Genomic DNA, 24,257 nt, shown 5'->3' with positions numbered 1-24,257 from the left:
ATTGTAGATGACCGTGGGGAAATTTGGATAATCATACTATTTGCCTGCTGAGTGTTATTATCAGCACTAGGGCAAGTTAATATTTTTAAAGCTGTGATTCGTGGAAGGCCTATGTGTGGGGTATGTTCACTATGTGAGAACACAACCTGGTTAATTTGGTTCCCCTCACAATGATTACGTGTAATAGAATCTTCAGAAACAATTACATTAACTGACGGTGGTACCAGAACCCCCCCAGTATTTGACACTAAATGTGTCAACAATCAATTAACTGCTAAACCAGCAAGAGTGCCATCAATAGCGTCCAGACGAGAAATTAATAGATCTAAAAAAAATGCTAGGAGCAATTCAATGTCTTGAAATTTCAGAGTCAATTTGGTATCACCCTGTTTAGAGGAAAGGGTGGGTACTGCAACTGATGGGCGCAGGCCCCTCTTACTCTTTTAACAGTAGTTGGTGAAGTTTCTTTGGAATGCCACCTTTTCCTTTTAGCAGTAACTGCGGCTGCAATGGAGGAGGGCTGGGCTACTCTAGGACACAGAAGTGCGGCCAAAATGGCAGGATCTGCCTGGGCGGGCTCGCAAACAGGGGGCTGCTCAACCGAACTTGATGGTATGTCCTGGGCAGGCAAAGTTATGATGCCAGGTCGGTAATCCCCACCATCCATAGACAGCCTCATTTCAGTTAACGCAATTTCATTATACAAGAGGATTTAGCTTTGGCCAAGAAATTATCCAGCAAGGTGATCGTTATCTTCTCCATTGCTGGTTTGGTTGTCTTTTTCTTACCCATTATACTGGACCATACGCCCTGAAACACGTTAGAAGGGGGGCCCAGTCCAGTCTCCTTCAGGCTCCAACAGGCCTGGGTGGGTCCACCCTTGGCCTGGGCACGCCCTCGCTCTTCTTGTGCTGCGTGAATCGGCCGCGATGTTTGACTAGGAGGAGGGCCCACCGTCTCCCTCTGGCTGGTGAAATAGGCTGGGAGACTGAGTCCAACCCCAGCAAACAACAACAAAGTTGTGGTGCAGGCTAACAGAAGCTGGTCAGTGCATCCCGTGCTGTGGGAAGTGGCCGCAATGTTTGACTGGGAGGAGGCCCCTCCCTCTCCCTCTGGCAGGCGAAGCAGGCTAGGGTACCGAGTCCCAACCCAGCAAACAACAACAAAGTGGTGGTGCAGGCTAACAGAGCCTGGTTAGTGCGTCCCCCTAAGAGTATCAGATTGCATCATAAATTGTGCCCAAGTGGGCTAGCACAATAGATTGTCTCCCTGATTCTGCAAAAGGTGACCTCATACACTGTACACAGTCCTCCAACATTCCTTGCAACTGTTACGTCACAGACGCACAGGAAATAAGTACTACCACAACTTTCCCATGAGACTGATGAAAACAGGCTTTCAGTGCTTTCTTATTTTCGCCAGGATCTAGGCTAAGACACGCTGGAGAATGTGTTCTGCAATCTTATATATATATGGGACATGCGAAAAGAAGACAAAAGAAAACATGGGTTCCCAATGTGAGAAGATGTATAGAAGGCAAAAACAAAGTGCACACAATAGATTTAAGTGTAGGCAATTACTATAAAACCATAACTAAAGAAATAACTAGTGCAGACACAAACACATCTTTAAAACTTTTCTTTGTCATCCAAAGAACTATATGTTGAGGAGACGTGCAATGTTTGCATACATACATGGTGTGCCAAAAGCAAGCAGATACATTAATGGGAATATGCAAACTCACAGAGACCATCCGAAAGGAAATTGCATCATCCTAGGTGCACAGAAATCTCCTCATCCATGTTGAGCCCAGTTAGTATCTTGGTGTTAAGGCTATGATGTGTCAAAATGCTACGCCTTCCCAAGGGAGGCATAATGAGGAGAAATATCTTTATTTCTCTTCGTTATTTCCTCTTTCCAATTGTGTTGCATTCTGCAGCACACATAGAGGAAAATACCTCTGAGGATTGTTTTTGTGCAGGAAGGTATCCCTTCCTCGACTAAATCAATCCTGCCTGCGATGCAGGCATACTTTTTTTTTTTTTTTTTTAAACCTTTTTATTGGAAGACAAGCAGAGGTCAGTAGTGGCACATATACAAAGCATACGAAGATACAGGGACAATGCAATGCAGCAGCGTACATGGAAAGTCCAGGTGCCAAGTCAAAACGCATATCAAGATAGACACTCATGGAATGACGATATCAGCAAGCAATTGGAGTGCGACACATCCGAACAGAGCATGCAAGCTCAGCAGTAGTGTGGATACAAAGCATACATTTTTCCTGGACGGAAAACAGCATCAGTACAGTGGTCTCACACCCATAGGTCAACAGCCACCAGGCCGAGGTACTCTAGGCATCATCGCACAGGAGCAGGCAGTATTCCCCCCCCCCCAATGAAAATACAGTGTAACCCTCATAAGCAACCAAGCAGCAGTGTATAGGGATCTCTCCAGTCGCTGTGTCACAGGGTATCTGATAGATATAGGCGGATTCCCAGCAAGCGTTACCCCGTTAACCAACCCCGACCCGCTCCTCACTGTCCGACTCAGAGTCCTGCACAGCTCGAGTAAGTAGGTATACCTGCAACGGGCTCCAGAAGTCCCTAGGCCTACAGCGCACAGGCATCATTTCTGCGTACACATTGTATTGGTCCTGACAATAAAGGACATCCCTCAGCCAGTCCCCGAACCGTGGTACCCTGCCCCGCCCCCAACAACAGGCCACTCGTCGTTTTGCCAACAATAAAGCCACGTCCACAAATCTGCGATAGAGTGCCGGCACCTCCTTAGTATATCCCAGTAGTAGGACCATAGGGTCGAATAATACCCCATCCTCAGTCATGACCTGAAGGGCCTCGTGAACCTGTACCCAGTACTCAGCAATGGCCCCACACTCCCATGCCAGATGTAGGAAATCGGCCCCCGTCGCATGGCAACGTGCTCATCTATCATCTTCCGCTAACCGGAACCTGAGTTTCCGAACTGGAGTGTAATAGTATCGTTGTATAAATTTATAGTGTATGATTTTCAAGCGGCAGCTAGAGGAGACATTGGCCGTCACACCACAACAGTACGCCCATTGGTCATCAGAGATAGAAATTCCGAGCTCAACATTCCACCGTTCGCGTGCCCGACTAGACGAGGTGACCCGCTGTTTCCGGATGGCACCATACAACCTAGAGACCAAATGACGCCCATCGGAGAGTAACATCACGTGGAGCGGGAAGGCCACGCCTGGTTCCTTGGGGAACTCCGGCAGCAGTGTCCTCAAACCTTGCCGTAACCGGACATAATAAAACATCTCCAACGGGGAAAATTCCCCACTACCAAAAAATTGCTCACGGGTACGAAAGACACCCTCTCGAAAAAGGTCCCCCCATGTAAGTATCACAAGACGCTTGCACAGGCGTTGGAACCCCGTCTCCTGCAACAAGGATAGGGCAGGGTGATAGACCAGAGGCAACGCAGGCGAGTAGAGGAATGCAAAATTCAGCACCTTCGTAACGCGCTTCCAGGCATCAACCGTACACATCACCGTAGTCTGAGGAGTATCTATGTCTCCAACATTCCCCAGTACCATGCCCACCAATGTGAGAGGATGAGCAACCCACTGTTCAGCAGCAAGTTGAGGCATAAACGGTGTGGGGCGCATCCAGTGGTACGCATAGTGCGCCTGGGCGCTAATATAATACTTCTCAAGATCAGGGACGTCAAAGCCCCCATCGACATAAGGCAATGTTAAGGTGGACCATGCTAATCGCGGTTGTTTGCCCCCCCAGAACAAACGAAGTAGCTCCGAGCGGAGACGTGTGAAGAAATACGCCCCAGGGTGATATGGAATATTCTGGAATAGGTACAGGAAGCGGGGCACCACCATTTTTATCAGCGACGCTCTACCCGCCATGGACAGAGGCAAAGACATCCATCTCGTAATGTTATCTGCTAGTTTAGTTATGGCGACGCCATAATTAAGCCTGATCGTCTCTTCCTTGTGCAACGCTATCACAATACCAAGATAACGTAGTTCTGTATCACACCACTCAAGAGGGTAGTCAAGCGGGAATCGATGAACCGCTGCAGTGAGCGGAATAAATTGGGATTTCTGCCAATTGATATGCACTCCAGAAATACCGCCAAAGGCAACAAACTCACGTAGTATCGCGTTAATATTCAACTGCGGATCTTTTACATATAGGGTAACATCATCTGCATACAGAGAGATCCCAATTTGACGCTGAAAACAATTAAATGCACTCTGTTGATGCAATTGGTGAATCCTACATGCAAGAGGTTCTATGGCAATGGCAAACAGGAGGGGGGAAAGAGGACACCCCTGCCTGGTCCCTCTCGAGATTGGAAAAGGGAGGAGAGCACACCATTCACAACCACCCTCGCCATCGGGTCAGTGTACAGCAATTTGACCCATGAGATAAATATCCAGGGAAATCCCATTCTGCATAAAACATCTATCAAGTACCCCCATTCCACGGAGTCAAACGCTTTCGTAGCATCTAAAAAAACGGCCGCCACCGGGAGCTCTGGGGCTATGGTCGGAATTAAGGAAAATAGAGTTAGAAGATTATGAGAAGTTGCCCGGCCAGGCACAAATCCGGACTGATCAGGTAAGACTATAACGGGCATAAGCTCCGAGAGCCGTGTTGCCAACACTTTCGCCAATACTTTAACATCACAGTTGAGCAATGAAAGAGGCCTATAGGACCCTACGTCCAGGGGATCCTTTCCTGGTTTGAGCAAAGAGGTGATAGCAACTTCCCGCATAGATCCAGGCAGTCTCCCAACCTCAAGGGACTCCTCGAATACCTCCCGAAGCACCGGGGCCATAATATCCACGTAACATTTATAGAATTCGGCAGGGAGACCATCCAGCCCTGTAGCCTTCCCGTTATTCAGAGACATAATGGCACTTCTGATCTCTTCCACCTCGAGGGGTCTACCCAGGAAAGCCCTGTGATCGTCGGATAGCCAGCAGAGCGCCAGTTCGTCCAGAAATCCCCCATATCTCACATCTCCCGATTGCTGTGAAGTGTATAAGTGTGTGTAGTGGCGTATAAACGTGTCTTGGATTTCCTTCGTGTCCCTGCAGCGCGTGCCATCCGGTAAAACCAGTTCCAACACATCTGAACTCTGCCTCTGATGTCTTGTGAGTGCAGCAAGTACCTTCCCAGGTCTCTCCCCCTCGCAGTACCTCCTCGCCGTCCAGTATTTCCCCCTGTGCTTCGCCTCCCTGGTCGCTTCCTCCTCATGCTCTGAGAGTTTACCCCTAAACTGATGCATGAGGTCAGGATCAGGGCCAGCCTGCATCCCGCGCTCTAGCTGTTTTAAATCAGCCTCTAAACTCGCGAGCCTACGAACAATAGTTCTAAGCACCCCGCAGCTCTTGGACATAGTGATCCCTCGAATCGTAACTTTAAATGCCTCCCATATCATCTCGAAATGAAAAAAATGGAATAGGCAATGCACTGCGTTTTGGCGCGGGACTTTCTGTGAAGTGTTTCAAATAGATAATTGTTTTTAGAGGTGCTCCAACTGGTGGCGTAACCGTCTGTTTATGCCAAAAAGTAGAACTTATAGCTGTGTGTACACGGTCTTAATTTCATCAACTTTGAATGGCATTGTCATAGATCAAAATCGCTCCATGTCTGCTGGCTGCTGTGCCACACAGCTCTACACAGCAGCCAGCAGACATGGAGACCGCGACGGTCCCGCTTTGAACCCGCTTTCGCACTCAATGATAGCTGAATCAACACAGCTCCTTGAAAAAGGGCATCCGGCCCGAAATGCATTGGAGCGATTTTGATCTATGACAATGCCATTCAAAGTTGATGAAATTAATCTTCTAATGAAAGGTCAAAAATAACATATCCAAATTAAAGAAATTGTGAAAACTTAATGGAGTCTATGCATATTTGATGAACCAGAGGGAGTGCCCAATCACTGGGATGTGTACACAGACCGTGTACACACAGCTATAAGTTCCCATATCATCTCCACACTATCCACAGAACCCCTATTCCTCGGGAAAAATGCCTCCACTTCCTCGCCTAGCTCCGCCTTAAAAATGGGATCCAACAGGGCAGGAGGGAAAAACCTCCAAGGCGGCCGCGTTCTATGTAGTCCGGGCATCGATACCATAAGCCTAACGGGACAGTGGTCTGAATACGTTCTGGGAAGGTGTGTCACATCGTGTAATCCCGCCACAAGTCCCCTGGAGAGGAAGACATAATCCAGTCTCGCCCAGGTACTAGCCTGAGCCGTAAAGTGTGTACCCTCCCTGCCCGTGGGGTGTGCATATCTCCAGCTATCAATCAAACCCGCCTCCTCCACAATGCCCCGCAAGACATCCCTGGCTTGTACATTGTATTGAGAGCTCCCCTCCGATCTATCCTCAAGAGCCCGCATTGCTAAATTGAAGTCACCACCCCATACAATGTGTGAGGCTTCCACAGCTAGAACATGGCCCCAAAGTGCAAGAAAAAAAGCAGGTGTATCAACATTCGGTGCATAACAGTTCACAAAAAGCAAAGTAATCTGCCCAATCCTTCCCCACAATAGCACATACCTCCCATCAGAGTCCACTCGTGATCACAACTCCTGAAATGAGAGTGATTTCTTGATCAGTATAACAACCCCTCGTGAGTAAGAGGAGTACGATGAAAAGCTCCTCACTGTGGCCCACCTCCCCCCAAACGTAGGCGCAGGTGTTCGGCGCAGATGTGTCTCCTGCAGCAGCGCCACCTGTATGGCATGCCTATCCAGATAGTGAAGCACATTACGACATTTCCTGGCATCATTAAGCCCACGCACATTCCAAGACAAGATCGATATCTTATCCAACACCTCGACTGACATCACTCAGAAGGAATGTGCGAGGAGACACGCTGGAGCGGTGCACAAGCCCACGTCCCCGAGTCAAAGCAGTGGACCATTACCACTGCACTCACCGTCCCATCCGTGTATCGTACACCACATTCATCCATGCCGTCTTCCATCCACAGAAACAAACCCCCCTCTCCCAACCACACACGAGAACAACCGTGCAACAGGCACGCATTCCACATGAAGAACATCGCGCGACCTAAACATCGTGCCCCACCAGCATAACCAATGACCTGATCAGGGGTATCCCACCTGTGCCCAGCCCCCCCTCACAGGAATGGGCCAGGCATGATACTGCCTTGGAGATATCAGAATAACAGCGCAGGACATCGCCATGACCCTGGTACAGCCATACGTAGCACTACTATTAGCACAAGCATCCAGTGAAAAGTAAGGTGTCAGCGCAATTCCCCCTCCCCCCGCCCACCTGACCATCCCCAAACTGTCAGGACATCCGACCACCCACCCCCCCCTCCCATCATTCATACATCCATTCAACCAACAAGTCAGTCGTACAAGAAAACTCAACAAGAGTGGGGCATTCCCAGTGGGGTGCCCACCAGAGGTACACATAACCACCCTCTCACACTACGCCGATCCTCAAGCCGCAGGGCAAAGCCCTATCCCAGGCGCAGTGTGGGAGTGGGTGCCCGGAGCAGAGTATCATCATCAACCATCGCCCCCTTGGCGACCCCCTATAGCGATCTCACGGATCAGCCCGGTGACCTACACAACACTTCTAACAGTACCAGTCTGGGTAAGCGCAGGCTCCAAGGGCAGCCACACAAGTGCCAGTGCAAGGTATGCACCACAACCTACACGCCGCTAGAGACTGGGTCAGACATCCTCCTCCTTCCCCGCCGAGCGGTGGCCATCCTGCCCCTCCTCGTCCTGCCGGTCATGAGCAGTCCGTTCTCTCCGGAGGCGCTTCACAAAGTCCTCCGCTTGTTGCGGATTAGTGAAGAAAGTCTGCTTCGCCTGAAGAGTCACCCTTAGCTTCGCAGGGTACAGTAAAGCATAGTCCACCTGCAGATCCCTAAGCTTTTTCTTGACCGCCAGGAATTTGCGTCGTTGCTCCTGCACCATCGGAGTGAAGTCCGGATAGATAGTGAAATTAACCCCCTCAAAGGAAAGCGAGCGGGTAGTGCGAGCCGCACGAAGAGCCGCGTCACGGTCCCGATAGTTCAGGAGGCGAACAATGATAGGCCACATAAACTGCGTGGAGAACGCTTCCGCTCCAATCGCACCAACTAGTAGCCTTTCCACATATGTCTCCATTTTTCCCACATTTGTCGTTTCCGGAACACCTACCACACGTACATTATTGCGCCGACTTCTCGCTTCCAACTCCTCATTCTTAGCGGCTATTACCCTCAGGATATTGTCCATTCTCGCCAGTTGAGTGGTATGGGTGGCCGTAGTGTCGTCATGATCCGAGATGCGCTGCTCCGCTGTGGTCAGGCACTCCTCATGGACATCAAGTTTTTGCACCACAGCGTCCATGCGCGAGGATAATTTGTCCACTTTATCTACTATCGTGGTGAAGCCCTGCCGCATTTCTTACATCATCTGCTGGAAATCCGGGGTGGTGGGCTGCGGAGTAGTGTCAGTGACAGGCGGGCGGGGGGAACGCGAACTCCCTGCCTCCTGCACCAGGCGAGCGCCCCTCCTAGAAGCTGCAGAGTCAAAGGATAGCTTAGGTTGTTTATTGTCCGGTTTCCCCATGGTGCCACACACACAGAGTGCAGCAACTCCCGCAGCAATGTACAAGGAGAAGCGAGGGAACCACCGGGTGCAAGTGCTCGGTCGCCAACCAATGTCACGTACTAAACAGAACCCACAGCACAGCGAAGGCAAAGATCGGGGTGTAGTGCTCTGATACCCACACAATATCAACTTGCTGTTCTGCGTGCAGCCTTCGACACCAGTTCAAGCCGTTGCCGCCTCCAGGGTGGCAGAGGGCAGCCCTTATACCAGCAGGCGAAATAAGTATGAAAGGGCACAACAGTGGCCCACCACAGCACACAACAGAACAGATAAAGTAGCGTCACTTACGAAGTGCGACAAAGGCAGTGCGCAGATGGTAGCCCCGGCGAAGTCCTCCACAGAGCAGGGCAGTACAGTCAAAAAACAATGCGGTATGTGCCGCACAGCAGGAGGCAACAATCAACAGCGCAGTTCGATGGGTCAGGTGCGACCGTATTCAATGGTAAGCCTTGGCACAGCAACCAGTACGGTAGGCTTCTCCACAACGCATCCGCCACGATGAAAATGGCGCCAAATGGTGCCAGGACGGCGTCCCAGCAGTATGTCCAACCATCCCCCTTAGTAATCGCCATCTCCACCATCACTCACCTCCGCACGCATCCCCCAGAGTCCAGGCGGTCAGGTAAGCACCACATACGGGGGCACGAGCAGGCACGGACGCCCCGCCACTCCCGCCTACACAATGGCCGCGACCCAGGCCGCAGGGGAAATCGGCGTCCACACTGCAGCTCCTCCGCCGCAGTCCAAGGTGACGCCTGTAACGGCGCCGCAGATATGGCTCCACAGGATACACGTCCCAGGTGCAGCCGCCGGCCGCGGCCGAGAGGACAGCCACGGAGAGTCCCTGTGGGGGAGGGGAATGGGCCTACACCCCACGTGTGAGGCAGCGGACTAGCATGAGCCGGGACGCCGGACCGCGGAACTCCAGTCCTCCAGAGCGCCCAGCGGTGATTCTTTCGGGGGCTCTATCTTCGGCCAGCAAGCTCCGATCGTCGCAGGAGTTGGAACGAGTGTGGTCTGCTGCCAACCAAACCAGAATCCAGGGTCAGGGTAGAGTTTGGTGACGTTCAAAAGGATAACTGGACGGATAAAAGCTCTGGGCTGCAGGAGCCTCATGGCAGTGCGGCCATTCTGCAGTGCGCCCTCTAGCGCCCCCCGCGATGCAGGCATACTTGCACTATGGTGCAAGGGTGCCTGTGCTTGTGCTAGGCTGCACGCAGTGCCAAAGCAAGGAGAGGGCATAAATGACTGCTAAAGCCTAAACAGAGGGTTGGTTGTTTCCATTTAGTGAACTGACAGCAGTATCTAAGGCCCGATGTAGGAGCCATAATACCGGTTGGAAACGGCCGAATTCGGCCGTTTCCGACCGGTATTACGGTTTTCTTATGTAAGTATAAGTACAGATTCGGTAATTTTTTCCGAATCTGTACATTTACCGATTCAGTAAAATACCGAATCGGTAAATGTACAGAATCGGTAAATAGAGATGTAGGTGGCATTCTGAAGAGTGCCACAGGCCTTCAGGGGTTGGTATTTTACCACCCAATCCAATTGGGTGGTAAAATACCGAATCCAGGTGTGCATGCACATCTGTGCCAGCACACCTATGCCATGTGACACACAGACATGCCCTTAGGGCATGTATGTGTGCCACATGGCACACAAGCCTGTAATTGGGGTGCTAGAGGGTGTCAAAGTGACACCCCCTGCACCCTTGCAAGAATAGGTAATTACTGTATCGGTAAATACCGATTCGGTATTCCACATTGATTCCTATGGGTTTCAAGGCCCAGAGGAATCAATGGGGGATACCGATTCGGTATTTACAGAATCGGTAAATACCGAATCTTACAGAGTCGGAATTTACCGAATCAGAATTACCTACATTTCCCCCCTCTAATTTTCCACTTCTTAAATACCGAATCGGTATGATTCGGTATTTTAGAAGTGGTATATTAGATTTACCTACATCGGGCCCCAAGTTCCTGGGAGGACAAGGCCTACATGCCAGGCAATATGTGTTACACAGATTGCACAGTAACCCCTAAGGGCACCAGGCTGTTGGAATAGGCATTCCACCATTAGGCAAAAAGTGAGGACTGAACAACCTATGGGCTTAGTTCTAGGGCAGTAGGTGACTTGTCTTTTTTACAAGACCAGTGTGTATTTTCACCTCTCTCCCACACTGCTGCCTGTCTGGCCTACGTTCCTTGCATTTACCCAACTTCATCTTATAAAACAACAATGTCAGACCCCAAAAGAGAACAATAGGAAGAAGTGATTCCATTGCAGTGTGCACAAGAACATGGATCCTAATAAAGACACTTACTAATAACAAACAATACCACAATATGTCTCAGAAGGTTCAGTAAATTCATTTTGGAGCTCTGTTAGTTGGTTGATTGGTCCAATAGAAGAACTAGAGAAATTAAATGATCCTAAAATACATCTGAAGAACAGAAAACCCACATAAGAACTAAACGTAAATATGCTAAAGTAGTGTTTTAAAGCCAGAGTGATATCAAAGGGGGATGCTAGAAAATAACAGAATGTGTAGGGCTGTTTTAAAGAAGATTGCCACTGCACCTCAGAGAAAACAGGATATTCGGTGATTAAATGGGTACAAAGAGTAACATTATTTTATAAGCACACCTTTATGGATTCCGACTAAAGAATAGATTATGTGAATGAATGATAACTTGGACAAGTCCTTGAAAAATGTATGGTTGCTTCTTTCTATTGTGTGTATCAAACCCATTTAACCTTATGTAAACTTTGTCTTTCAGGAGAAAAACAATCCATCTGCCTTCTTCAACTGGGACACCTTGATAATGACCACCTTTGATGTGTTCTGTGCATCAGTAGAATCATGCAGTACAACTTTGAGGTTTGGATTTATATACATGATGAAAAACCCCAGGATTCAAGGTAAACAAATGAAGAACCAATGATGTCATCTAAGTACACAAGTAAATGAAGATGTGGTAGAGGAGGGACAAACATAAAAGGAGAAGGATGGAGAAATCAATGGAAAGATAATGAAGAGATAACATTTTGGAACGATGCAGTGAGAGGCATAAAACGATTAGGAGGAGCTCCATTTTTCAGCCCTATTTTCTTGAGAATACAGATCTGACCTGAAAAATAACAATGAGTTAAGTATATAGTTGATTGTCAGTCTCCATTTCCTACTTGGCATGGATGAAGCAAGCCAAAGCTTCTATTTGTCTCCTCCTGACTCTCTGCTTAATGAGTGTATCATTTGATTTATAGGCAGATTCGTAGACCTCACTCACACTGTGTTTTTTGATACACTGTTAGATTATCTTTCATGTCATAAAAGGCATATCTGGACAGTATGGTGTTCTGTTATTGGGCTTTGGATAAAAAGTGTGAGCAAATATGTCTTGCAGTTAGAGATGGTTTGCTGGTATTGAGGTGTTGGTAAAATACAGATTCGTATTCTTATGTTCCCTTTTGCGAGTCAAAAGAAGAGCAGGATACGCAGGCTATTTTAATCCATCCTCCAGATGCCTCCTGAATTGTTACATCAAAGTGCTCCCCCCAAAGTGAGGTCCAGCCTGCGCAGTAATGTTAGATGTACCAGGCAAGGACTCCATGATCAAGCATGGCACACTGTAGTGTGTGTGAGAGCCCTTTTAAAAAATAAGGTCTATAATATTTACTGTCAGGAAATAGGTTCCATATGCATTTTCAGCAGAAGGCCATCCTAAAATCACCTTATTTATTTATTTATTTATTTATTTATTTATTTAAAGTTTTATATAGCGCGAACAAGACCCGTGGGTATCAGAGCGCTTCACATACAAGTAGTTTAAATATTAACAAGAAGATAACTAATTAAACAAACAAATATATATGAGGTAGATAGTTATATGGCTATAGAGAGTGCTTAAGTAGCTACATTCCACTCGGGTACGTCGGTTATAAAACGAATTTGTTTTACAACGTGAGGTTATGTCATTTGTCCTTTTTGTCATACCTATGAGGTAGCGGTTATATAGTTTCAGGATGTGAGATAGTTGTATGAATTAGCTTTGACAAGAGGTAGCAATTGGTATACAGTTTAGTTACAAAAGGAAGTCGACAGTATCAGACCATCATTATCTTCCATCTAAATTCACGGCAGTCCTTCCCTTTCTGCTAGCATTCGTTCTCATAGTGAGACATAACCTTGTCTATATCAATATTTACTCATTAAGAAGCTCTTCACTTCTCGCTTAAATTTCGAGGTATTAGGAATCTTCCTAATGCTTGGAGGCAATGAGTTCCAAATCCTGGGGGCCGCTCCTGAGAATGCTCTGTCATAAGTTTTTTTCTTTCTGAATATGGCTGGGCGCAGCACCAACTCTTTGGCACTCCTGGCCGGTCTGTTGCCTCCTGATAGCTCAATTTTCTTGGATAGGTATCTAGGAGTATTGTGGTGGAGTGCTCTGTGGGTGATACATGCTATCTTTAGTTGAATTCTGGCCTCATAGGGTAGCCAATTCAATGCTTTCAGGTGCGGGGAGATGTGGTCAAACTTTCTAGATCCGGTGATGAGTCTCGCTGCAGCATTGAGGCAGGCTTTTAGTGGTGCTGTGGATGTTTTTGGTAGACCTGCTAAGGTGGTGCAACCATATTCAATCCTAGAGATGACTAAAGATTGGATTGCCAGTTTCAGATCTGCTTCAGAGATGAATGGTTTCAATTTTCTTAGGTAGTTCAGGTGGAAGCGGGCGTTTTTTGCCATTGAATTAATATGAGTTTTCATGTCGAGACTCTCGTCTAAGGTGATCCCTAGCGACTTAGCTGAGTTGACTAGAGTCGGGGTGCAGTTGAGCGCAGTCACCAACTTGGTCCATTCCTTTATTTCCGTAGCGCACTTTGGTGGGGAGATTAGTAAGAATTCTGTTTTTTGAGCATTTAGCTTCAGATGATTAGTAGTTAGCCATTGCATTGCCCTTTTTAATATTTCATTCATTCGCTCAATGTCTTCAAGGGAGGTGATCTTTATATATATCTGCGTGTCATCCGCATACATATGATAAGATACCTGTGAGTTACTGAGAATTGTTGTAAGAGGTTCAACATACAAGTTAAATAGATCAGGGGATAGTGTCGATCCTTGTGGGACTCCGATTGAGTTAGGGCAGGATGGTGAAATTGAATGATTGACCAGGAAACGTTGTGTTCTGTTCCTTAGGAAAGATTCGAACCATTTCAACACATTTCCAGACATTCCCATCCTGTCGTGTAGCCTGGCCAGTAAAGCTTCATGATTTACTGTGTCAAATGCCGATGACAGGTCCAGAAGAATTAGCAAGCATGCTTGATTTCGATCAAGAGCCAGTAGCGCGTCGTCGACAATATGGAGGATCGCTGTTTCCGTGCTATGTCCTGATCTGAATCCTGATTGGCAATCATCTAGTAGGGAAAACTTGTTGATGTGTTGGCTCAGCTGGCCCTGCACGCATTTCTCAATTAGCTTGGCCAATAGGGGGATGTTGGTTACTGGTCGAAAGTTATTCGGGTCTGTAGGATCTGCAGTAGGTTTTTTGATCAATGGAACAACTTGACCAGTTTTTAGACAGTCTGGGAGGGTCCCTTGTGACAATGATGCATTTATTATTTTGGTCCAGATTGGCACAACAATGTGGCTGATTTCTCTTAAGCATTTCGCAGGTAGGGGATCTTGGTAGTGGTTGTTGGGTTTGATTTTTACGAGCATTTTGGCGATCGTGTTCTGATTGTATAATTTGAATGTGTCCCAGTTTGCATTGTTTTTCGTTGTGCTACACACTGTAGTTGAATTGGGATCGTTCGTAGTCAGTGGCTGAATGGGGGGGTTATTTGCTGCGCTTAAGAGCTCTGTTTCAAGCGCTTTGGCTTTTTCCGTGAAAAATGTAGAAAATTCCTCACTACTTATGGATGTTTTTACGTTTTCATGCGCTGTTTTGGTTAGTTTGTTTGATTGTTGTTTCAGGATTTCAAACAGTTTCCGTGGTCTGTTTTTGGCATTATCCAGTTCCGATCTTATGAATTCCTTTTTGGAGTTGATGATCTTTTTGTTATATTGGTTCCTAATTTTTCTGAGGGCTTTCAGCTCGGGGGATGAAGGGTTTTTTCTCCATTTTCTTTCGGCCATTCTTAGTTTGCGCCTATCTTCGTTCAATGATCCGTCAAACCATGGGTTCTTCGTTTTTTCCGTTATTCTTCTTAGTTTTAATGGCATGGTTTTGTTGACGATGTTCCCGATTGAGGTTATATAATGCTCTGTCAACTCGTTTGCATTCTGTAAATTGCTGGCTGGCTTTAAGTCACTCTCACAGCTTTGTACTAGCAGTTCAATATTCGTATCTCTAGTGTCTCGGGTCCATTTTTTAACATTGGCAGGTTGAACAGTCTTGCCCCTTTTCAATATGGGTATCCGGAATGTTATTGCATAATGGTCCGACCAGTCACATGGGGCTATTGAGAGGATTGTTGTATTTTTGATATCTGAGATAATCCAGTCAAGTGTTGCTCCTTTTGAGTGTGTGGGTTCCGTGCATGCTTGGTTGAGTTTTAGCTCAACAAGGAAGTCCTTAAGCGTGTTGACTAGCTTGTCATTGCAGTCGTCCCAATGTAAGTTAAAATCTCCTAGGAATATGTTATTGGCATTCGTGTTAGAGTTGGTCATAATGATCTCCATTAACTGTTCTATGAACTTAGCGTTCTCTCCTGGTGGGTGGTAAAACGCATGTAGATTGCATCTTTGATTCGTTGCTGATTTTATATTGAGACCTAAGTATTCGCAAGATTCTAGGGGGTCAGATTGAATTTGATTGACCTCTATCTCCGATCGGTGAATGCAGGCAATTCCTCCTCCTGTCTTTATAGGTCTATCAAGTCTCACAATGTTATATTCAGGTGGTACTAAGAGATCCATGGTTGGGGATGATGATTCCGATAGCCACGTTTCTGTAAGAATTGCCAGATCAATTTCTTTGTTGATGATGAGGTCTGCTATGTCTGACGCATGTTTTGTAGCCGATCGACAGTTGAGTAGGAGGCATGTCAGTTGTTTCCCAGGGTTCTTAATCTTCAGCGTTTCGTGTTCGGAATTAAGCAGGACTTGTTGTAAGTTGTTATGATTAAGTTTCCTATCGTTCTTTCTTGGTATTCTATTAGGGTCTATCGGAACTGTTTTGATGTTCTCCTCTTCCTCATGATCAGGCAATTCATAGGATTGGAGTAAGGCAGTGGCATCTTCCTTCGACAGGGCCTTCGTCCTTTTTGGTCGGTTGTTCCTATTCGCTAGTGATATGTCAATTTCTTTGCTCTTTCTATGTATGGAGTGTACAAGATCTTGAATATTTGTGATCTTAGCATGGGTGCTTGCTGTCATTTCCAGTATTTCTTTCATCGCTTGTAAAGTACTAATTGTGATTTGTGTCATGTTGCTGACTAGTTTCTGAAGATCATTAGTAGCCTTCTGGTTCCTGATTAGTTTCTTGGGGATGGTTAGCCTGTGTGTCCGGGGGTTGTATGTTGCTTTTCTCGGTTTTCGATCTTTTCTTAGTGCCTCAGTCGTTTCCTGTATATCCTCTGTTTGGTCGTCTGTTTCATTCCTTCTTGGGATGTTGTGTGAGTTGTCTGAGTTATGTAAAGATAGGGGTGTTTTTGTAGGTGAGGTTCTACCTGGTTTTAGAGTAGTATTAGCGGTAGGTAGCGCACGGTTGTTATCTCCTATCATATCTGTTTCTTGGTTTACATCGAGCGGTTCACTCGGCACCACTGTGTGTTCTGCGTGGGAAGGCTCGGTATTTGGGAGCGGTGTCAGCTCTTCTCTTTGGAGTTGGTCTTGTCTTACTGTACTTCAAAACCAAGACAAAGCCTATATTGCCAAGGGGAAGAACTAGGTAATCAGAAGTATTGACTCTTCGCTTAACATTTGAATGGCCGTTTACTTCACTCAGGGGCTCCTCATTAGAAGAAGTTAGCAATAATGGACAGAGCTTGGAGTCAAAGAAGATGGTCACTACCTAAGAGAGCTTTGCTGCAGTGCTATGTACCAGATACCTTTCCCTGTCCTCCAGAGCTGATCCACTCTCCACATCTGGCAGCTGATGTGCCCATACCAGTGCAGGCAAATGGAGACCCGAACTCGATTGAGTTTGGTGTACTCGCATTTCCACTGAATAAATACAACTGATTTGACAATGAGGATATTCCAGAGAATACTGCCACACTATTCAGTCTTCAAACTGAGTGAGACATGAGCAGATGAAAAAAGGCTAATGGTAAGCAACATTTTCTAGGGTAAGCACTTTGATATACTATAATTTACGGATTGATGCCACAGTCTACTACACATTTGTTCTAATTTAGAATGGGACTCTCACTATGCGAGCAGTATCTTGGTTTGGGAAAAATACCACAAACACTTCCCAGGGCGGCTACCTTCTCAGAAGCATGGAAGAAGTATTACATTTGCATTCGGTAGGGGCATGGCAAGTCAAGATGGCCAACAAGACGTGCTCATGAGGAGCTCTGCTATCTCCCGTCTTTGGGGCTACTGCAGTACGAAAATAAAAAAAATTCTACCTACCCGGACTACATCCATAAGGTTCAATCTCAGAAAAAAGCGTTCCTGGAGGTCAAGCAAAAACTGCGAGTGAAAGCAAACGGACAAACACACTTTTCGGATCATCTGGTGGAGTTTTGTGACCTGGCTGGAGCATTGAGATAGTGTGCCAATGTGAAGATTGGGCATGGTGTGTTGCCTCACCGATGTTCATAGCTCAAGAAGACAAAGTGGGGGAACACGGGAGCCACTTGATGCATCTGGAATCGTCTCATGTAGGACTCATCATGTGTTGATTCAAGTGGATGCTGCTATGCGACATGAGGAGGTGTCCTCTTCTTTGGAGAGCCTCACACCTGCGATATACCAGGGGAGAATGCACATGACACGTCACTGGAGATGCATGTGGGTGACCCGAAGTTGGGGGCTGATGAGACCTGATGGAGTTCTCTCCAGAGAGATTTCACTGTTGGGCACCAACAGAAGACTCTAACTTGAAAATTACTTGTACCTTTGCAATGGTGAGACTTGTCCACCTGTGAATATTAATGATATCCTGAATTACGTTGCTGCGACGACTGAATGGGAGAATGACTGTTATGGGGATGCCCGGATTGAGGACTCTCTCCCCAGCAAGATGCTGGGGGTTGCCCTAGAAGGATCATACTTACACCTTAGGCAAAATGATAAATACAAAATATTTACAAATTAGGGGGGTTTACTATCTGCTAGGCCTTTGGCTCACATTGATGGGGGAACCCTGTTGTACCCTGGATACCGTTAGATCTCGGGTGCGACGGAGGAGCCGTGCGCTTCTGACCCTATCATTTCTGGTGTGAGATCAAAAGGATGGACTAGAGATAACTGAAATGTTGGGGGTCTCAGTTAAAGCTAGGGAACTGCACTGAGTGTTTGATTCAGCTAGGACCATCTCAGTGGCACTGGACACCATGGCCCCCCCTAAACGGCACTACTCTGCGAGAAAGAGACCCTCAGCTCCCTGGTTCTCTAACCGACTTAGGCTGCTGAGACAGGGGTGCCGAAACAGGAGAGGCGTTGGCGGGCTCAGTTGGGTCTCTCGGAGAGGGAACAACATAAACTTTGTTTAAAAGAATACAAGTTAGCCATTATGGAGGAAAAGAGGGCCTATTACACTAAGATCACTGCTTCTCTCAATTCTCCTAGAGATTTTTTCAAAATTATAGATTCTCTATCCTCTCCCTTAGTAGCTGACCCGATAGTAGAATACCAGGAGCTATGTGACAATATCTCGGTCTTTTTCCACTCTAAGATCGTGGATATCCATGGCACACTTGAAACTCTCAATCTTGGTTTGGGTTCTTTCTCTATTCACCTTCCCTCCCCGCCGGGAGTAGGTCTGGTGGATCCTCTCCGAGTTTCCTGTCCTTCCCCCTCCTTACCCCTGAGCGGATGAACCAGTTCCTGGACAATATCAAATCGGGCTCTACCTTAGATCCGTGCCCGCTGAAAGTTCTGAAGGCGTGCCGGGAAGTGGTTACTTCCCCTCTTATGAAGGTTATGAATTGTGTAATCACAGAGGGAGTCTTTCCCTCGTTATTGAAGATGGCAGTTGTTAAGCCTCTCCTGAAGAAGCCCATTTTGGATCCTGGTGTTCTGAAAAACTTCCGCCCCATATCACTTCTTCTTGCTCCTGCAAAAATGCTGGAATTCCATCTGATTCAGCATCTGAGCGCTTTCCTTTAAGGGATTCTGCCCTCCTGGATGTCTCCCAGCATGGCTTTAGGAGATCACACAGCACTGAATCCGCCCTTACCGTAGTTGTGAATAACATCCGCTCCCAGGTCGACAAGGGCCATACCACTCTTCTGGTCCTGTTAGACCTGACGGCGGCCTTTGATACTTTGTCTCCATCTATTATGGTCGCCCATCTTAGGGAGATAGGGGTTGGAGGCTCTGCTCTGAGCCTGTTGGCCTCCTTTCGTAATGAAAGGGAACAGAGAGTCAAACTGGGCCAGTTTCTATCTGCCCCTAAGACTGTGCAGTGTGGGGTCCCTCAGACCTCTTCACTGAGCCCTACCCTGTTTAACATATATGTGGGCCCACTTGCCAGGGTGGTTAGATCTTTTGGGCTGGAGCTGCTGTCCTATGCTGACGACACCCAAATTATGGTCTCTCTCACGCAGCCCGTGAAAGATTCTGCCGGAATTTCAGGAATTGCATGGAGGCTGTGTCTCAATGGATGATACAGAATTTCCTGAAATTGAACGGGGAGAAAACGGAGGTGCTGATATTTGGAGGCTGCCAGGAAATTTGGTCAAATGACTGGTGACTGCCATCACTTGGGGACTGTCCGTCTCCCCGTCAGTTCGCTAGGAACTTAGGGGTGTTAATGGACTCTTCTCTTTCCTTTGACCGTCAGGTCAGTAGGACTGTTTCGAGCTGCTGTGGCATCATTAGGATCCTTAGAAGGATGCCCATTTTCTGTCCCCTGATTCCCGGAAACAGGCCACAGTGGCATTAGTCTCCTCAAGGCTGGACTAATGCAATGCCCTTTATGTGGGCATCAACAAGAGTCTTATCTACCGTTTGCAAATGGTCCAGAACTGCGTGGAGAAGATGGTTCTCAACCTCCCCAGACTTGCTTCGGCCTCGTCAGCTAGGAGAAATCTAAACTGGCTCCCTATTCAGTCCAGGATTTCGTTTAAGATTTGTTGTCTTGCACATGGGGCCTTTCATGGTATAGGCCCTGAGGGGATCAGGTCTCTGGTTCATCCTTACGTACCTAGTTGATCACTTTGCTCTTCCAACAAAAACCTTCTTGAAGTGACAAGGTTCGTGAGAGTGAAATGGGGAGGCAGAGTTTTTTCCTCAGTTGTGTCCAGGCTATGGAACTCTCTCCCCCTGAACTACTGGGGCAACCGTCACTTGCTCTCTTCCGCAAGGCTTTAAAAACCTGGCTTTTTTCGGAAGCCTTTCGGCAATAGTCTCCTTCAGTCGACTGCATCTCATTTTTGACCTGCCTAGGCGCTTTGATGCCCTTGGGCTAAGTAGTGCGGTAATAGTCCCCTTTCATTCATTCATTCATTTAATGGGCAGACACAGAATTGCGTGTTCCACATATGTTTATCAGATGATGCCAAATAAGATTTACTGTGCAATGTTTTCTTCCTTAATGCATGCTATTGGTCGCAGTGGTGATGCTTCCCCCTTTTTTTAAGAGAGGGGGCATTGGCCCTTTTGTTCTTTAGTCATTATTGGGGTCCTTGGTCTCATTTAGGATTTCAGAGCTGTGGTAGATAGTTACCATTTCATCACGTGGAATGCCCATGGCCATAGTAGGTGCACAAAGCAACACAGGGTATTAACCTTCCTGAAACTGCCAGCAGGAGACCTACCGCACAGAGGCAGAATCACATAAGCTTGCAAAAAAAAGGAGTCGCCAGTTGTACTCAGCCACCTACTCAGAATATGCCAGGGGAGTGATGGTATGGATACCCAGGGATGCCCTTTGACTCACCTACCCGAGGCAGACATAGAAGGTCAATACAAAATAGTGTTTGGCACACTGAATGGTACAATGATTTGCATCCTTAACTCTGATGCACCGAACACTGATGAAGGGCTTCAATTATATTATTAGGTACAGGACTTATTGACAAGGTATATATGGATTCTTACCATTTGGCCTTGGGATTTCAATTGTGACATGGATCGCACAATAAATAGAATGGTGCTGAGACAGCACACTAAACCAGATATGAAGGTGGCTCTGGCCAATGCCATGTCAAATGCAGGCTTTGGGGATATTTGGAGGGCCCTACACCGACATCCAAGGAATATTCTTACCAATGACTTCAACACATAGCACTTATAGCCGACTGGATCGTAATTTAGTTACTGGTCTGGGCATGCGTATATTGGCATCTGCCGAATATCGGGCAGGTTTTTGTCAGATAATTTTGAATTGTTGAAATGTAGATGAAGGGAGACGAGGGGCCTTGTTTCTTCTTACAGAATGACACATGACGTGCTGAAAGGTGAGATGTGTCTTGTGGACCTTTCTGTTATGCTTGATGACTATATGAGAGGTAACTTAGGCTCTATGACCATGAGTGCGGATGAATGGGAGGCAAGGAAGACGGTAATGCGGGGAGTGTGCCTGAGCAAGGTACTTAGAGTAATAAAGCAGCTACAGGGGGATCTGGTGGTTCAGGAGAGTAGGCTGGCAGAGATTCAGCGGTACGAAACTGAGTCTCTTGAAGCCTAGTTTGAAGTGTTGGTGTTAATATGCGCCCTTAGTGAAAAATGGGTTAGGTTGGCTAAATTAACACTTAAGTCATATCACATTTGGAGCGTATCTAAAGGGCATTTATCAGCAGGTGAACTAAAGCTCCTCCGACCCTGTTTGATACTTTTAAGCCAGTACTGATGTCCCTAAGGTTACAGAGACTTTGATGGAATGACCTTGCCTTAGAGGAGCTCAGAGAATCATTACACTTTTTGCCCAAGAGCAAGACGCTGGGGAAGACAGCTTCACAGCAGACTTCTACCAGGCCTTTTCGCCCATCTGTGCAAAAAACTCCTGGAGGACCTTAATACGACAGGAAAAGTTGGTAACCTTCCGATCACTAGGCGAGAGGGTATAATATGTATGATTCCTAAGCCAGATGGAGCACCAACATATCCAGCATCTTATCGACCGCTGACCAAGATCAACTCAGACACAAAGGTCCTGTGTAAACTCCTGGCAAACAATTGCAGCACGTTGTGAGACAGCTAGTTCATGAGGATTAGTGTGGGTTCATACTGGGTCACAGTCCAGTCATGAACATCAGATAACTAACCCATGCGCGGCTGTCTCTTGCAGACTGTCCTGAGGAGCAATCTATGGTCACAGTGCTCCTTAGGAAGGTATTTAACTCCCCGAGTTGGTCTTTTTTACTGGAAGTGTGCCGCACAATGGGCTTTGGCCTTGTGTTCTGAAGTTAGGTCCTGTTGCTCTCCATGGGCTCTACAGCACAGGTTAGGTCGGGTGGGATAGTCTCAGAGAGCTGGACAACTGAACAAGGCATGCATCAGGGATGTAAACACATAGAGGGATAGGGAGAAAAGAAACACAACACAGACTCGAGTATGGCAAAATTAATCTATTTAGAAAACTGCCCTCACTCACACACAAATGTGTGTGACATGCTTTATTATCGGGTCTGTTTACAAAACGCCCTGGCGTAGCCACGCTCAGGACAGAGCATAGGGGAGGGGGAAAACAAAAAAAGAACAAACCAACAGACACTTACACAAGACAACACAAATGTGCCAGAAAAGTGATAACACAGTGAATATCACCCTGTGACTGGGTATCGTGATATAACAAAGTGCAGCATTGGAAGTGCTAAAAACTGGCTCATGGATACCCTCCCAGACATTTATTTATAGGTTCCACGGCCAGGATTAAAATAATAAAGGATGGGCAGTGTTTTAAAGCGAATATTAAGTTCCCCAAACACTCCTCCTTAAACTGCTTGTGCCAACATGTTTTGACTGACTTACTGTGCCAAAAATACACTGGTCACCCTGGTCTTCAGGACGTCTATCTATCCCAGTCCTATCATCCACCTTGCCTCAGTCCAGCTGGTAGATGGAGTATACTGTATCGAAAATCGATCAAACACGTGTGGAGGAAAGTCCCGCCATCACGGGAGACAGATACTGCAAAGAAGCACGACAAATAGTATGCTTTCACGTATTGTGCCTGTTGTTGTAAATCCCCATTACACATAGCATATAACTAATATCTTAATGCTATCCCCAATGGCATACAAGATTTCTGGAGCTGCAATAATAAGAAGAAACTTTTCATGGCGTTTTAGATCCACTCATCACCCTACATGCCATACTACAGTTTAGGCAAAGTGGGTTAATACATTCCAAAATCAATTAAAATATACTGCTACATAAGGTACACCACACTCAACTACAGCGCAAACTGCTGCAGTGAAAATTACGAAACCAGCCTTTGTTCAAGATGGTATCAACCAACTGTGCCCCACTCTTTTAGCCAACTCGCTGAGTTTATCAATGTATAAAACTCAACATGGCGCCCGGCAGGGAGGATTCCAAAGAACACAACCTTTGTTCACAAAAAAACAGGGTTAGGCAGGAAATCATTAGTTTTATAGTTAGCGGAGAACACTAGATCATTTCTGTGAGAAACATGATGTTCCTTTTGACCAGCCTATATACATATATACTAGCATTGGTTTCCCCAAAATTGAAAAGTCAAGCACAAAGATTAAGGAGAGACTCCCCCTATTTGCGATACTCCTTACTGTTCCGGTGGAATACCACACCAGTTCGTGCCTGCTTTTGGAACGCTGCGCCGATATCCAGACGCGAGGTGACTCCATTCCTTTATGCCACTCTCTTCCGCATACGCTCTCTCGCAACCGCTGGGGAGCGCATACGCCTAATTACGTCAGAGAGAGAGGCCACTGGAACTTGTAGTACATGCCCACTGTTGTTATGGCAACCCGCCCGTTTTTTAAGTTTCACAATGTAAACGCGAATTCAGGTTTCGGGTGCCTCTGGATCCTGGCTGCCCAATACATCGTATATCGGTATACTCCTTTAAATGTATACAGTTACCACCACATGCGCAGTACTGGTGACTACAAATTATCGATAGTTGGTGTATAGAACTGTATACACGCTGCCCTCATTCTCCATATTCAAAAGGGACATCTGCCTGAGAAGTCAATTAAGTTCTGATGCACCGGGAAAACCAACCATAATCATGATCAAGGTCATTAAAAATGTATTTATTTTTTCTCCTCGTAGGTGTGTAAAAATACACACTGTCCCCAATCCACAAATCGAGAGTGGGGGGAAGGGGAGGGGGGAAGGTTAAATATGGTAGGTACCCATCCCACCAGAGCTGATTTAGTCAAATAGAACAAAATAGGCCACAGAGATGGAAACAAAACTATCTCGAAGACGAGAGTAGCCGTGTGACATAAAATGTCAAGAGAGGAAATGTTGT

General features: G+C 46.7%; 1 protein-coding gene across 1 annotated transcript in view; it reads left to right on the top strand.

Moving 5' to 3' along the window:
* LOC147692003 (cytochrome P450 2F2-like) overlaps positions 1-24,257 on the top strand; it is an 803,876-nt gene that overhangs the window by 646,591 nt on the left and 133,028 nt on the right. The window contains exon 7 of the mRNA XM_086938296.1: positions 11,454-11,595. Within this exon, the coding sequence (XP_086794422.1) occupies positions 11,454-11,595 (142 nt within the window). The remainder of the gene's footprint in view (positions 1-11,453; positions 11,596-24,257) is intronic.

This window comes from Lissotriton vulgaris, chromosome 9, assembly GCF_964263255.1.
Source record: "Lissotriton vulgaris chromosome 9, aLisVul1.2, whole genome shotgun sequence".
Lineage (NCBI taxonomy): Eukaryota > Metazoa > Chordata > Amphibia > Caudata > Salamandridae > Lissotriton > Lissotriton vulgaris.
This window is presented reverse-complemented; position numbering and strand designations above follow the sequence as displayed.